Source organism: Bradysia coprophila, unplaced genomic scaffold, assembly GCF_014529535.1.
Source record: "Bradysia coprophila strain Holo2 unplaced genomic scaffold, BU_Bcop_v1 contig_138, whole genome shotgun sequence".
In the NCBI taxonomy this organism is placed as follows: domain Eukaryota; kingdom Metazoa; phylum Arthropoda; class Insecta; order Diptera; family Sciaridae; genus Bradysia; species Bradysia coprophila.
Window position 1 is genome coordinate 4356542 of NW_023503409.1, and position 13221 is coordinate 4369762.

General features: G+C 35.0%; 1 protein-coding gene and 2 non-coding genes across 3 annotated transcripts; 1 reads left to right on the forward strand and 2 right to left on the reverse strand.

Moving 5' to 3' along the window:
- Positions 1 to 2577: 2577 nt before the first annotated feature.
- Positions 2578 to 2650, reverse strand: Trnam-cau. The gene has a single exon. It is a non-coding gene; the product is annotated as a tRNA-Met (tRNA).
- Positions 2651 to 2848: 198 nt separating this feature from the next.
- Positions 2849 to 2921, reverse strand: Trnam-cau. Its single transcript has one exon. It is a non-coding gene; the product is annotated as a tRNA-Met (tRNA).
- Positions 2922 to 3646: 725 nt separating this feature from the next.
- Positions 3647 to 11958, forward strand: LOC119073640 (superoxide dismutase [Cu-Zn]). The gene is made up of 5 exons (XM_037179233.1): positions 3647 to 3791; positions 8619 to 8863; positions 8926 to 9132; positions 9193 to 9443; positions 11624 to 11958. The coding sequence occupies exons 2-5, from the start codon at positions 8801 to 8803 to the stop codon at positions 11742 to 11744; spliced, it is 642 nt and encodes a 213-aa protein (XP_037035128.1). The 5' UTR covers positions 3647 to 3791; positions 8619 to 8800; the 3' UTR covers positions 11745 to 11958.
- Positions 11959 to 13221: the final 1263 nt, after the last annotated feature.

Below are 13221 nucleotides of genomic sequence, written 5' to 3' on the forward strand. Positions count from 1 at the left end.
AAGTTAAGTACACAGAATATAGTTATCAAAGAGACCTTCATTGTTACAATAAACGCGAGTTTCGAGTAAATTAAACTCAATATTTTTATCATGCAGCAACATAGCTATAAAGGGACTACAAAAATTTAACTTATTGGGAAAAACAGAGTGTTATTTGTGATGAATGAATATAATGAAATGACTCAGGGTTGAATTGATAAAACCTAGCATAGCATCTGAAAACAAGCAGTAGAACCGATTTTCCAATTTATCATTATAAAAGATGAGAGTTACCGGTTTACTATATTTTGGACACACAAGCTCCAGTTTTTGACAGTATTTTGGTTTCGATAATTAAATGTTTCAACTGATTGTTTATTGACAAATTTTCATTAAAGAATAATATTTGACAGTTATTTGTGCGAATTTCTATAAATCTGTTTGAAATGACCTACTTGTCTACATTTTACAGTGAACTATAAATTTCAAATTTTTGCCATATTAGAAGCTCTCATTAAATTTATACTTGTGGCGGTTCAACAAATGTTGTTCATTTTGTGGTAGATCATATAAGAGAGGCTAAATATCCGTTTAAAAAAATCTGTTCTAGTGCTTGGTTCAGTGCTATGAACCCAGCAATAATTGAAAACAAAAATCGTGAAACGTTCTGGTCAAACACAGATTTTATTTGAAAAAGTTAAGATTCAAAATGTTTGTCCTTTCTTTTAAATAAAGTGTTCAGTGAGAGTGTTTGGATATCCCTCATGTTGATTTTAATCATATTAATGTAACACTATAGTAAGTAATTGTGTAATGATTTCTACAGCGTGAAAAATTTGGGAGCTCAATAATCGGAATATCGAATTTCTCATGGGAAAGGTCAACCAAACGAAATATATATTAACAATTGTCCTTCAATATCTATCGAGTGCGAAGTAATTTATTAGGATCTAGATGTGTAATAATGACATAATCAAGTACTTCGCACCGATATTCATAAAACGTTTGTGCAACAGAGCGATCTAAAGCTCGCATTTTTCGAACATTATGATCTTGAGTTGCATAAAATATTATTACATGCTTGTGGGTCGAAAATCATTCTTTTCATCGATTTCATGTGAAAGATATCACAACACTCGGGATAAAAGTTGAAAAGTCTCCTTTTCGTGTGTTTATTCGTCTATTGACAGGGGAGAGAAATCGGCTGAAGATTTTTCCGATGAATTATTCTGACTATATTGGATAATTCAGCAGAAGTTTTTAGCCCCGTACGAAGTACTGGGGGCTTATAAGATTAATATGCCGTTTGTAACACGTCGAATTGGAAGCAGACAGTAAGGGCAAAGCATTTGGTTATGTTCATAGACTACGAATCCGCAATAAAAAAAATGTCCGTCCGTCCGTCCGTCCGTCTGTGACCCCTCTAGCTTGAGTAAATCACAACCTTTTTTCAAAATTCTTTTTTTCCCCGATTGGTATCGTCGACAAAAGTAAGGTCAAGTTCGAAAATGGGCATGGTAGGATCGGCCCTTCCAGAGCTAGGGCCCTATAGGTGTTTTTCAGTCTTTCGACAATATCTACCGAAATACGCACGCAATGGCTGCTTGTGATATATCAAATGAAAGGTATTGACGAGTAGAACATTGCTGAACATTGTTTTTGGGTAAGATGCAACGTGGGCTTGTTGGGAGGGCTCAAAGGTCGGTACTCGGCCCTAAGTGTTTTTTGCACATAAATCGAGTAAATCTCATTCGATTTTGCTAGATTTAGTTTTTTATGGAAGGTAATTGAATACCGAAAAGAACGTGGCGAAAAAAGTTTCAAATTTGGGCCCTTGGACTAAGGCCGCTACTCGGCCCTAAGTGTTTTTTGCACATAAATCGAGTAAATCTCATCCGATTTTGCTAGATTTTGTTTTATTTGAGAGATAATTGAATACCGAATAGAATGATGGCAAAAAATGTTTCAAATTTGGGCCCTTGGACTAAGGCCGCTACTCGGCCCTAAGTGTTTTTTGCACATAAATCGAGTAAATCTCATCCGATTTTGCTAGATTTTGTTTCATTTGAGAGATAGTTGAATGCCGAATAGAATGATGGCAAAAAAAGTTTCAAATTTGGGCCCTTGCACTAAGGCCGCTACTCGGCCCTAAGTGCTCTTTGCACATAAATCGAGTAAATATCATCCGATTTTGCTAATTTTTGTTTCATTTGAGTGGTAATTGAATACCCAATGGAAAGCTGGCAAAACATTTTGGGTTTCTAAAATAATGTCGTAAATTGTTGGTTTTATTTGAGAGGTACTTCGTACGGGCTTTCGTAATTGCGCTATGCGCAATTTTAAAAATGAACACTTTCAGTAAATTTGACCATGCCTAACTTGACTTGCATTTTGGTAACAGACGCATTAGAGGGTTGTAGACGTATTAGGGTTCCGGGCGTATTACGGCTACGGACGTATTATGGTTACGGACGAAATAGGATTACGGGTCGTACGGGGCTAAGTCGCAGCAAACGCTCCGACTGTTCTGATGCCTTGTTTTTCACTCCTTTACTTTGTACTGCTCTTAAAACTGAGCCATAAATCAATAAAAAATTATGCCCCGAGTGAGGATCGAACTCACGACCTTAAGATTATGAGACTTACGCGCTGCCAACTGCGCCATCGAGGCCATACATTTCCTACGTTCTCGTTGTCTCCTTAACAACAGTCATACGGTGTAATCTTCCGACGTCTCAACCCTTGAATAAAGCGTATTACCACCGTCTTACATATTGCAGTACTAAAGTTATGCATGTCCTCCATTCCAAATTGTTCGATTTCCATGTTTTAAAATCTTAATGAGCCATTAATCGATAAAAAAAAAATATGCCCCGAGTGAGGATCGAACTCACGACCTTAAGATTATGAGACTTACGCGCTGCCTACTGCGCCATCGAGGCCATGTCTGCCCGTCTTCCTATTTACTTTTATAAATTTGATTTGTTTACTAAGTAAACAACGTTACCCATGACATCAGATTTGTGAATTATGATACTAATTTAACGTACTTTCTGTACAAAAAAAATGTTTGGAAGCTTAAAGTTTTCAATTACAACCGTTCCAGCTAATCATCGTTTCAAAAATGTATTGTTTCCTCTCTGGTAAGGAATAATTTATTAGGCAATTATAATTTGCCTATCACAATTTATATAACACTTAAGAAAACCGCATCGAACTGCAAGATGCGACTACTATATTGTTGTTTATTAATAGACACAATCCGAGAGAAAGTCAGAACATTCGTTTTATTTGAATCGTCCGAACAGACAAAAATAACAAATCAGAAATCAATAGTAATTTGATAGAGTGTATAAGCTAAGATCTCATATGAATAAATTTAATCCTGGATGAAGCTGAGATCGACATTCAGACGAAAACGAAAACTTTCCATCCCATGCGGAATTATAAATTTGACTGTAAATGCTGATGTCGTCGACATTTCATAAAATATGATGAAACAACTGATTTTCGACCCGCACACATGTAAAATAACATTACTTTCGCACGATGCTTATCTATCATTTTGTTATATATGTGTTGGACTCATATGTTTCAGCGTTGGGTATTGAGAGAACTTTTTCAAATAATTTTTACGTGAGAAGATAAAAGTAACAAACACATAAAAAATTTATCAGAATTTAATTTGTTCCGGTAGACTAGCTGAATGACTGAGAAATATTCATCAGTTTGCATTGAGTTGTTGACAGTGAATTATACTTGAAGTTATTACAATAATAAAGTGCGCGCGCTACATGAAATAAATTGTTAAGGTAAGTGAATTGATCGATGAGTTGATAGAATTTAAACATATTATAGTGGGATGTTATTAAAATCGTGCCATTAGACATACAGATAGGGAATTAACTAATTGTTTGAATAATTGATGCAACGCGTAACTGCTCAACTTGTAATCAGCTATGTACATACGGCCGTAATTTAAGTGCCATTAACAGGCATTACTTAATGTGTCATTAAATTCAGATAATTATCGACTAAAGACAAAATCAAATTATATTTCATGTTCCAGCATAACTAGAAATTTGCTGTAGCTGCGTAAATGTAAGATTTTTTAATATGTCTGCGATTATGTTGTGGGGAAAAATAATGTGACTGATATACCGGCAAAACTGGAATAGTGTAGAAATGTGGTATGAGCATTTGAATAAATATCTTACCAATTTTGAAAATATTGTTTTCAATAGATTCGAAATATGAATTTGTCAAAGTCACCTTGGAGCACTGTTGTTTACCAACAGCAAATAATGGTAAAATTTGAGAATAAACTGAATTTTTTTTTGTGCCGCCATGAATCGGGGATTTTTTGGTTACATTTTTTTTTTCATTCTGAACATTCGACAAATTATAAAATGTTTCATATGGCCCGCCTGATCGAAGAGTCATCTAAATTTTTACTAATTATTTAGATACGATCATAACTGCGTATTATGTTACACATTGGACGGAAGACTCTATCTCGGAACTTTTACTTGGTCAGCATTTTATAGTTATTGTATTTATACATATATCGATACGATACGTACTTTGAGACTTTGAGTAACCAGTGGTAATCATTGTTTAATCGATGATTAATCACTGGTTAATCATTGGTCATTTTGTCGAAGTTCTTAATCACACTCTAATGAAGACAATAGAATTGCAAACTGAGTTTCAAGACATAAGCTCAAACTGGTTTTCCAAACCTTTTTCTCACCGTGATAGGATAGGTAAGTTAGTTGACATCCACACTACCACACATATTTTGTGACTTTCTTTATCACCGATTATTAAAGTGACTCTCATCACTTATCTGCGTTGCGTGTTCTAATTTAGTGATATTGGTATAATTTACGATCGGCAAAAGATCTCGTTTTCAAATCTTCAAAAGTTGACGTAACAAACGAGTCATTGCTAATAAAATGAAAGGTGACATTAATGATGTGAATCAAAAATCGATAACATACATTAGCTCTGTCCTCTCATTTAGAAAATTGAAATGAATTTTGATTTAAGTGGTAGGAAAAAAACCAGAACAAGAAATTCTTAACCTTAGATTCAATTACGTTTCGATTCAAATATGTTCTAATCAACACGTTAGGCCGCATCAAGTGTTTAGCAAGTATATTAAAACTCACCTGTCGATGATAAATTAAATTGCTAATGGTTACGTGCTCAGACTTTCACTTTCGCTATCTTATCCGGTAACAATCAATTGGAAATTTTTCAAAACGATAAAACTTACGACAATTTTTCATTGACTGATAACGAAAGGCAGTTGTAAATTTCAAAGAAATATCAAAAAGTTTACATAAAACGAAAATTTACGTTCTCTTCGGATGTCCACTTTGTTCTTAAATCAGTGATTCAATTTATTCCTCATCCTCTTCAGACATGTCAGTGTTAACGTACCTTACATCTATTGTAACGTTAAAATACCGAGATTCGTACAACGTTTTATGCAACAGAGGGATCTAAAGTTCGCAGTTTTCGAACATTATGATCTCGAGCTTCATAAAAGTGTTTAAAAAGCCTATAGGTTTGTTCCAAGGTCATTTCGAAATGTCAAATTTCATCCACAGAAGGCAACTTAACCTCAACTTTCAGGTTGACGAAAATTTTAACCAAAAATTTACAAAGAAATTTGTTGACGTTTAGGTTATGTTCATCTCTGTGGATGAAATCGTCGGCGTTCGTGTTGTCAAAGTTCGGGTTTACAGTTATTCGGAACAAACCTATTACGAGGGTTGCCTTTTATATTTCTGGCCTAGGGCACTTCTAGTGTTTTCATACGCTTGTCACTATGCTAGCAGATAAATTTGGAACTTTTTAGTAAGAACTACATTTATTAGAGCCATGAGATGTTCTTCGGTCTAGTCACAGGAGCCCTTCTGACAGAGGTCTTCACTTGATTGGGAATTGTGGGAAAAATGTGTAGCATCTGCATCAGGTACTTTTAGTGTTTTTTGATGCTAGCGACTATTTTAAGGTCCAGGTAGCTCAATCGGTAGAGCATAGGACTCATACCCAAGAGGTCCCGGGTTCGACTCCCAGTGCAAAAATGCTTGCCTGGTTTTATTCTAATCACTTGGTGATTAAGCACTCGCTATTAGTTATCTAATGGCTGTACGACCGTAACAAAGTCGCAAATTTCAAAGAAATCCAATATTCGATTTCTTCGCAACAATCACGCCATATTGACATAATGTCAATGACACAATTCACAATATACAACAGACTGTAGGATAAGCGCCATCTATGATCGACTAGTCGCTCATTGGGAAAATGCATGAGTCATTAGTGATGGTTGTGGGTCTTCGCATACTACTCGTGGCTCAGAGAATTCACAACGTATGGGACGTTTACACTGTCGATTTGTGAGCTATCTGAGTCCGAAGAGATATGATGAAAAATCACAATTCATATGATCAAGTGACTTGTGCAATAGCACAACAGGCCCACTAGAGGCTTAGGTGCTGGGCTAACCCCCTTCCCATCTAAAAAAAAAAAAAAAAAATGCTAGCAGATAACTTTGGACCTTTCTAAGAGAAACTATCAAAAGGGAACAATAACATTTTATTTGGTCTAATCACAAAGGCTCTAAAATCATAGGTCCTCTTCTATGGGAACCTTGGGTCAAATTTTCATATTGCCACCATTGGTACATGGATTGTGGTAGATCTTTGAATGTTGGTGTTTGGAGTGGTATTGACGTAGCACTATGTTTGGTTCCACCAAGCAACCCCATTTGACTGGAGTAAAAAAAAAACATTTTGTGTGAAAATTTTAGAAAATTTGTGAGGGCCTATGGGAGAAGGACTGCTGTGACTAGACGAAAAACACTTTTTGTTGTCATTGTGTTAGTTTGCCCTAAAAAGGTCCAACGTTGTCTGCTTACACAGTAACTAGCACAGGAAAACGCTAGAAGTGCCCTAGGCCAGAAATATAAAAGGCAACCCTCGTAATATAGTATCAGTCCAGTTTTAGCGGATAGTTTGTAGTGAAGAATACATATGGGATACAATATCGTGAAAAGTTCTTTTTTAATAAAAACTCAAGAGAAACTACCACCAATCATAAACTCTACTTCAATCTCATAAGAAATACAACAAACGTTATTGCGCCCATCGAATGTATGTACTCACTACTGAAACAGATCTTTAACAATAATTGTCTATTTACTTGCCCTAATTCTTACTCATGACTGTTAGATGTGTTTTCAATCAATAAAACGAACACACGTTTTGTCTATTACAAATAGATTAATTCGATTCAAACGTAGTTCAGAACACTTTATTAAACTGAAACATTGTCATTTTAGGAAGAATTAGGCAGTCGGAAAACTTGTCCCAAAAATTGGGCCCAAATAATTAACATTAAACAGACTAAAGACAATGTAAATGAAATACTAGCAAGCATGATGACTAAAAATTGTTCATAGTAATATTTCACAGCACCATAACAGCCCATTCCGCGCGCATTACCAACAGTGCACGGCTTAATTTCGCTTGCACAACACGAGTCTGGAACGACGGTGTAATCGAAAGAGGAATTAAAGCCGCAGCAGGTATACTCCATTTGAACATTATCCCAAAATTGGTCGGTCGACTCTTTCATGCTAAAGCTTTCCCGATTTTTCCACTTGATTTCCAGAAAATTCTTTATTCCGTTCTCAGTTTGTCTGTCAAAGAAAGTCGAAATTCCGAAGACAAAAAACATTATTCCCAGTACCGCCATTAGTGCGGAATACGTTCGTATTTTCTTTGTCCATGATCGTACAAATATTGGAAGTAGACCGTACGTTGTGCAGAAGAATATTAGGGAGTCCAGTAAAAGAACTGAAATGTTATACTGGGTTTGTAATGGCTTTACGATGATGCTGCTAGTGGACAACTGTATTACCGGAAAACGTTATCGATACGGCTATGGCATATCCAATGAAGTGGAATCGACCCCAAGGAATAACAGACATGTGAAATTGCTTTTCTGTAGATATTGACACACACTGCAAATAGATTACTAGACTCAATTGCCATGTTCTTTCAACTTTAAACCAAAGATCTTACAGTGAATTTGAAGATAATACTGGAGTGATGGGGAGTTTTGAATTGTTTCCACCTCTCTGCCCATCTTAATACACTTTTCTCAAAACCGTGTCGGGCGTAGGTATGTGTGACTTACATAAACACATTTAAATTATTAGAAATTTTGAATTTTCGGCCATGACTTTATAAGCAAATTGAATTGGCTGTGAACTTTAAAGCTCTCTGTAAGATTTACAAAATTGAATTCACTAAAAGCCCCTACAAAGTAGTCTAAATAAAGCACACACAAATATTGGCATTGGTTAAGTATCATCTAGATACCTCAATAAATCAACAATTTTTTTTTTAAATAAACGCAAACGACAAATATTAAATTATATCACAGCGAAAACAGACAGCACTCTCCCATAATAGTGTGCTTACTTTTATCCATACGATACGCGATATTATAATGTGACATTCCATGACCCAGTTATATTTATGTAATATCATGAATATGAATAATTGAGACTGAGAGTTGTTTTAGCTTATATCGTGTTTTCTGTTTATTCTTTCCAGGCGAACAAGATCAACAGACAACACCGACAAATCATTTATTAGTTATACGCAAAGGTGTCTGCACGTGACGTGTGATTTTGTTTATTTTGGTATAAACTGTTGGAGTGGAAGTTGAGTGGATATAAAAGAAGTGTGTTGGAGTTCTCTGATTTTATTATCACTGCAAAAGGAAAGGCATCATAATGAAGACGTTTTTGGTTTTATGTGCTGCTGTCAGTGTATTAGGTGCATGTGCAGGTGCCGAGGTAAATAAAAATACACAAAACAATGAATTGAGGAATTTCCACTAATATTTTTCACTAATTAGGATAAGCCGGTGAAAGCAGTTGCTTACCTTACTGGCGATACAATCAGAGGTGCTGTCTTCTTCAGTCAAAGTGGATGTGGTCAACCTGTTTTAGTTGAGGTGAATGTCACTGGTTTGACTGTTGGTGAGCACGGTTTTCATATCCATGAAAGAGGAGACCTAACTGACGGCTGTACTAGTCTTGGCGCTCACTTCAATCCGGACAAGGTAAAATCATCGCGCATTGAAAATCAACGACATGAATTCACCAAATGTTATGTTCAATAGCTCGATCACGGCGCCCCGAAGGACGAAATCAGACATGTGGGTGATTTAGGAAACATTAGAGCCGATGCAACTGGAGTGGCCAGAACGATATTTTCCGACACTTTGATTTCTTTGATGGGATCGCGGAGCATCATCGGTCGTGGTGTGATTGTGCATCAAGATGTCGATGATTTGGGCAAAGGTGGCAACGCTGATTCGTTGAAAACTGGAAACGCAGGTGCACGTGCCGCTTGCGGAGTCATCGGTTATGCGTAAATATTTTTGTCTTGTTTCGTTCATTAATAAGAAGCTCATTTAGTGTATCGTGATTGCTTTTTTTTTCTCTCTCTAAACTTAAGTGCTTTTCGTATATTTGTTGTAAAAAATTAATTGTGTAGATTGTAGTCGAAAGTCGAGTATTAAAAAAGAGCTTTGACATAGGTACTTAAACAACATTCGTAAGTGATTCTGTGTTCTAATTTTTGTTTTCTTTGTACATCAAGATTATTGCGATTAAATGAATTTTTTTGTTGAATTAAATTTCATTGACCTTTCATGTCTGTGTCAATTAATACACTTCATCGTTTTACCTGTTACATATATTGTGTGTATGCATAACAAAGAATCATTGAAGTGTCGCACCATTTGAATTATTGTGGCGATTTATTAATCCAGTGTCACACAAATTTACAGTAGCAATTTCGTCATCGTATACACGTATACAGTGTGTCCGGCTTGACATTAAATTGGAATTGAAATAGTTTAGGGTCTGATGATACAAGGTGACGTCAGGTGCTTTTTGTAATGTATATGCGTGTTTATAAGCTGCATCGATTTCATTGTTTTTAATTTCATCTTTAAGATTCAATGTCTTGCCGTGCTACATTCATCGTTTACTTGTTTTTCATTGTCAATCAAATTATTTTTGTCCTTCGAGCTTTGTCTTTATTGTTCTGAAAGGTAAGTCGAGTAAGTGTTGGATTATTATTATACTCACAGCGAATGTCGTGGATGGACGAATATGTCGAATTTATTGATTGTATTTTTATGGAGTGTTAACGTTCGAGTCGATCGACATGAATGGATTATATTATCAATGGTCTCTAGTTTCGGTGCTCGCGAGTGAGCATTGACACTAACCAAGTTTTCTTGCATAAGATATTTGTTTCAATTAGACTCATTATACTAATAACGACGCGACGCGACAGTAGTTTTTTTTTAACAATATCGGAGGACTAAACAGGACCTGTATCATAGAAATCGATTTATAATTTTCTCAAATTTCTGAAGAAACACTAGAAATTTCTAAAGTTTGGAAATTTGTTGAAAATTATCGAAATTTTTGCAAATCTCTTTTAAATAGACTCTGGTAGTAAGAACTTCTCAGAATAGGTAATCGAACGTTCTGAAACTAAAAATTCTATATTCTCAGAACATTCAGTTATAAACAAAGTGCAAACGAGGTACAAGTTTGAGCATCTTTTACCATTATCAGACCGCTATGCCGTCTGCGAAAAATAAGCAAGAATGTTAAAACGAATGAAGTAAAAGATTTTGCATCAATTTGTTGACAATACCTACGCTAATCGTTGCTGATTAAGGGATTAACAATGGTAATTACAAAAGAATGGCCTCGGATTAGCCAGGTATGCAAGATACAAGTATGCGAATATTGGAAAACGTAAAGCGACGTGATTAACGCTTTAGATTAACGCTTTAGATTAACGCTTTTACTGTAACCGTAGATTTGCTTCTATCAAAATCAAATTTGTTCTTAACTAACAGCAGCAGTAACACGCAACCGCAACGTAGCAATAAAAAATAATTACTCGCTTCAACACACAGTAGCGGTTTACACAGCTATCCGAACATATTTTTAATCGTAGTTCGAAAGTTCAATCTACTTTATTTAGCATGCTATCGAGAGGGAAAAAAATTGTAAACTATAAAAAGCACATGCCAGCGCCATGCTTTATAATATTTTTAAAATAAATGGTCAACAGACATGCTGCAATGCCCTTTATCATATTATGTAGCCTTGCACTAACTTTCTTTTTAACTTACACGAGGTAAATGAATAGCAAACATAAAATGTAAAATCATGGTGAGAAGTGTAGCACGATATTATTTCATTGAAAAGTTCACAAAACCCCGGAGTAGTCTAGGTTCGAAAATGTTATTGGCTATTCCGTGTGGAAATAGTTTGATTTATTTTCCTTATCACATCGTGTCATGAAACATTGCAGTTGTGGCAGAGTGACTAACAGAACTGGTCATTACTGAGATGATTCATTAATTATCTTAATCGTTTTTATGAAAAACCCACGCCCAATGGTTACGACTGGTTGTATTAAAATTACAAAAATATTATCAATTGTGATACAAGAACCTCAACATTAACTTACAATTAATGTAAACGAGCTATCATATTGGTTTTCTTGTCATTTTACAGAGAAGAGGGAGCTCCACCTGATTGCGATGCAATCGAAAATAAAAGCTCAGCCAATGCAATAACATCAGTTCTGGCACCGTTCTTATCCGTGATCGTTTTCCTATTGTTCAAATGGAATTAATTTTTTGTTAACATTGAAACATCAAATTATCACCTTATTCAATACACACGTTGTGAATACTTGATTAGGCACGTACTCAAAGTCAACACCTACCTACATATAGATGCAAAATTTCCAGAAAATGAGTGAAAATAAACCTTTTTTTGAGTTATTTATTTTTGTACTTAAATTAAGTCCGTGATAAATTATTATTTATTTAATAAATGAAACCAAAATAAACTTTGTTTTTTATCAATTTCCCCAAAACGAGAGGAAAACCTCAAATGAAACAAAAAAAAATCATTTCAATATCAACATATAAAACCTCCAATGGCTTTTAATTTCGTTAGAATTTGCACACACAAAAAAAAGTCCACGAAAAGATTTATGTAATTCAATGAAGAGGTTTTCCTTTCTGTTAACGATTTTGACACGATTTTCAGCAGAAAAGTACTTGAAGGCACGCAAATTTTCGCATATTTAACGTTGGGATTAATACTTAGCTTTGAAAAATAGTGATAACGGCGACATGAAATTCTGCTGAAGTTTGATATGGAAAATACAAAGGAATTTATTTTTCCTCGAACAGTATGGAGTGGATGGGTGTGAAAGAGGATTATAAATCATTGGGTTTTTAGTTGGTGATATCAGATTTATTGTACCACTAAATAGGATATTTCAGACATTTTTCAACGACAACATTATTCTTATTTAGTCCTTCAATTTATATTTATATCACTAACAGCATTGTGACTGCATATGTACATTTGTACATTATAGCTACACAACAACAATAATAATTATATTTTTGATTTAATTAAACCGTGGGTACTTTTTGCAAATGACTTCATAATTTACTTCAAGCATAGAAATCATTAAAATTCCATTTTCTACTATGCCACCAATGGGAGTGGATAAATTCGTTTAGTGAATTAAATACAACTTGGTAATTATTCAGCTTCACATGAAAGGTCACAATATTTTCATTTCAATGAGAGTAGTTGTAGGTTTGTTGTGAAAATTTTGTGTTTTACTGAACTTGGTATGCATTAAAATGTTTGCATGAGTACATAACATAAGTACGGACATTATACTGCCCGCTCAAAATTGATTTGAGTACTTTGGACACATAGACATAGATAGGAAAGGGGTAGAAATATTTCTAAAAATAAATTAGTGGCAAAGGTCTTGCGCTGCTAATATATTCTAAGCACCTCATTTCACACTACCTATTTATCTGGCTAATTACTTTTCACCTAGATGATTAATTTGTTTATTTAAGAAGCAAGAAACAACAAGAATTTCCGGGTCAACGTTTTCGTAAAGAGAATTCGACACGAAAATTTTTATAAAATCATTCAAACATTGTAGAAATCATAAAAACGAATTCGTGGTCGAGTTGCACCATAATATCATTCCTTCGAAAGTCCATTTAAAATAACCTATAAAGCCAATTAATCCACAAAGCCCCGCAAACCATGTACGGTGGTATAGCTCT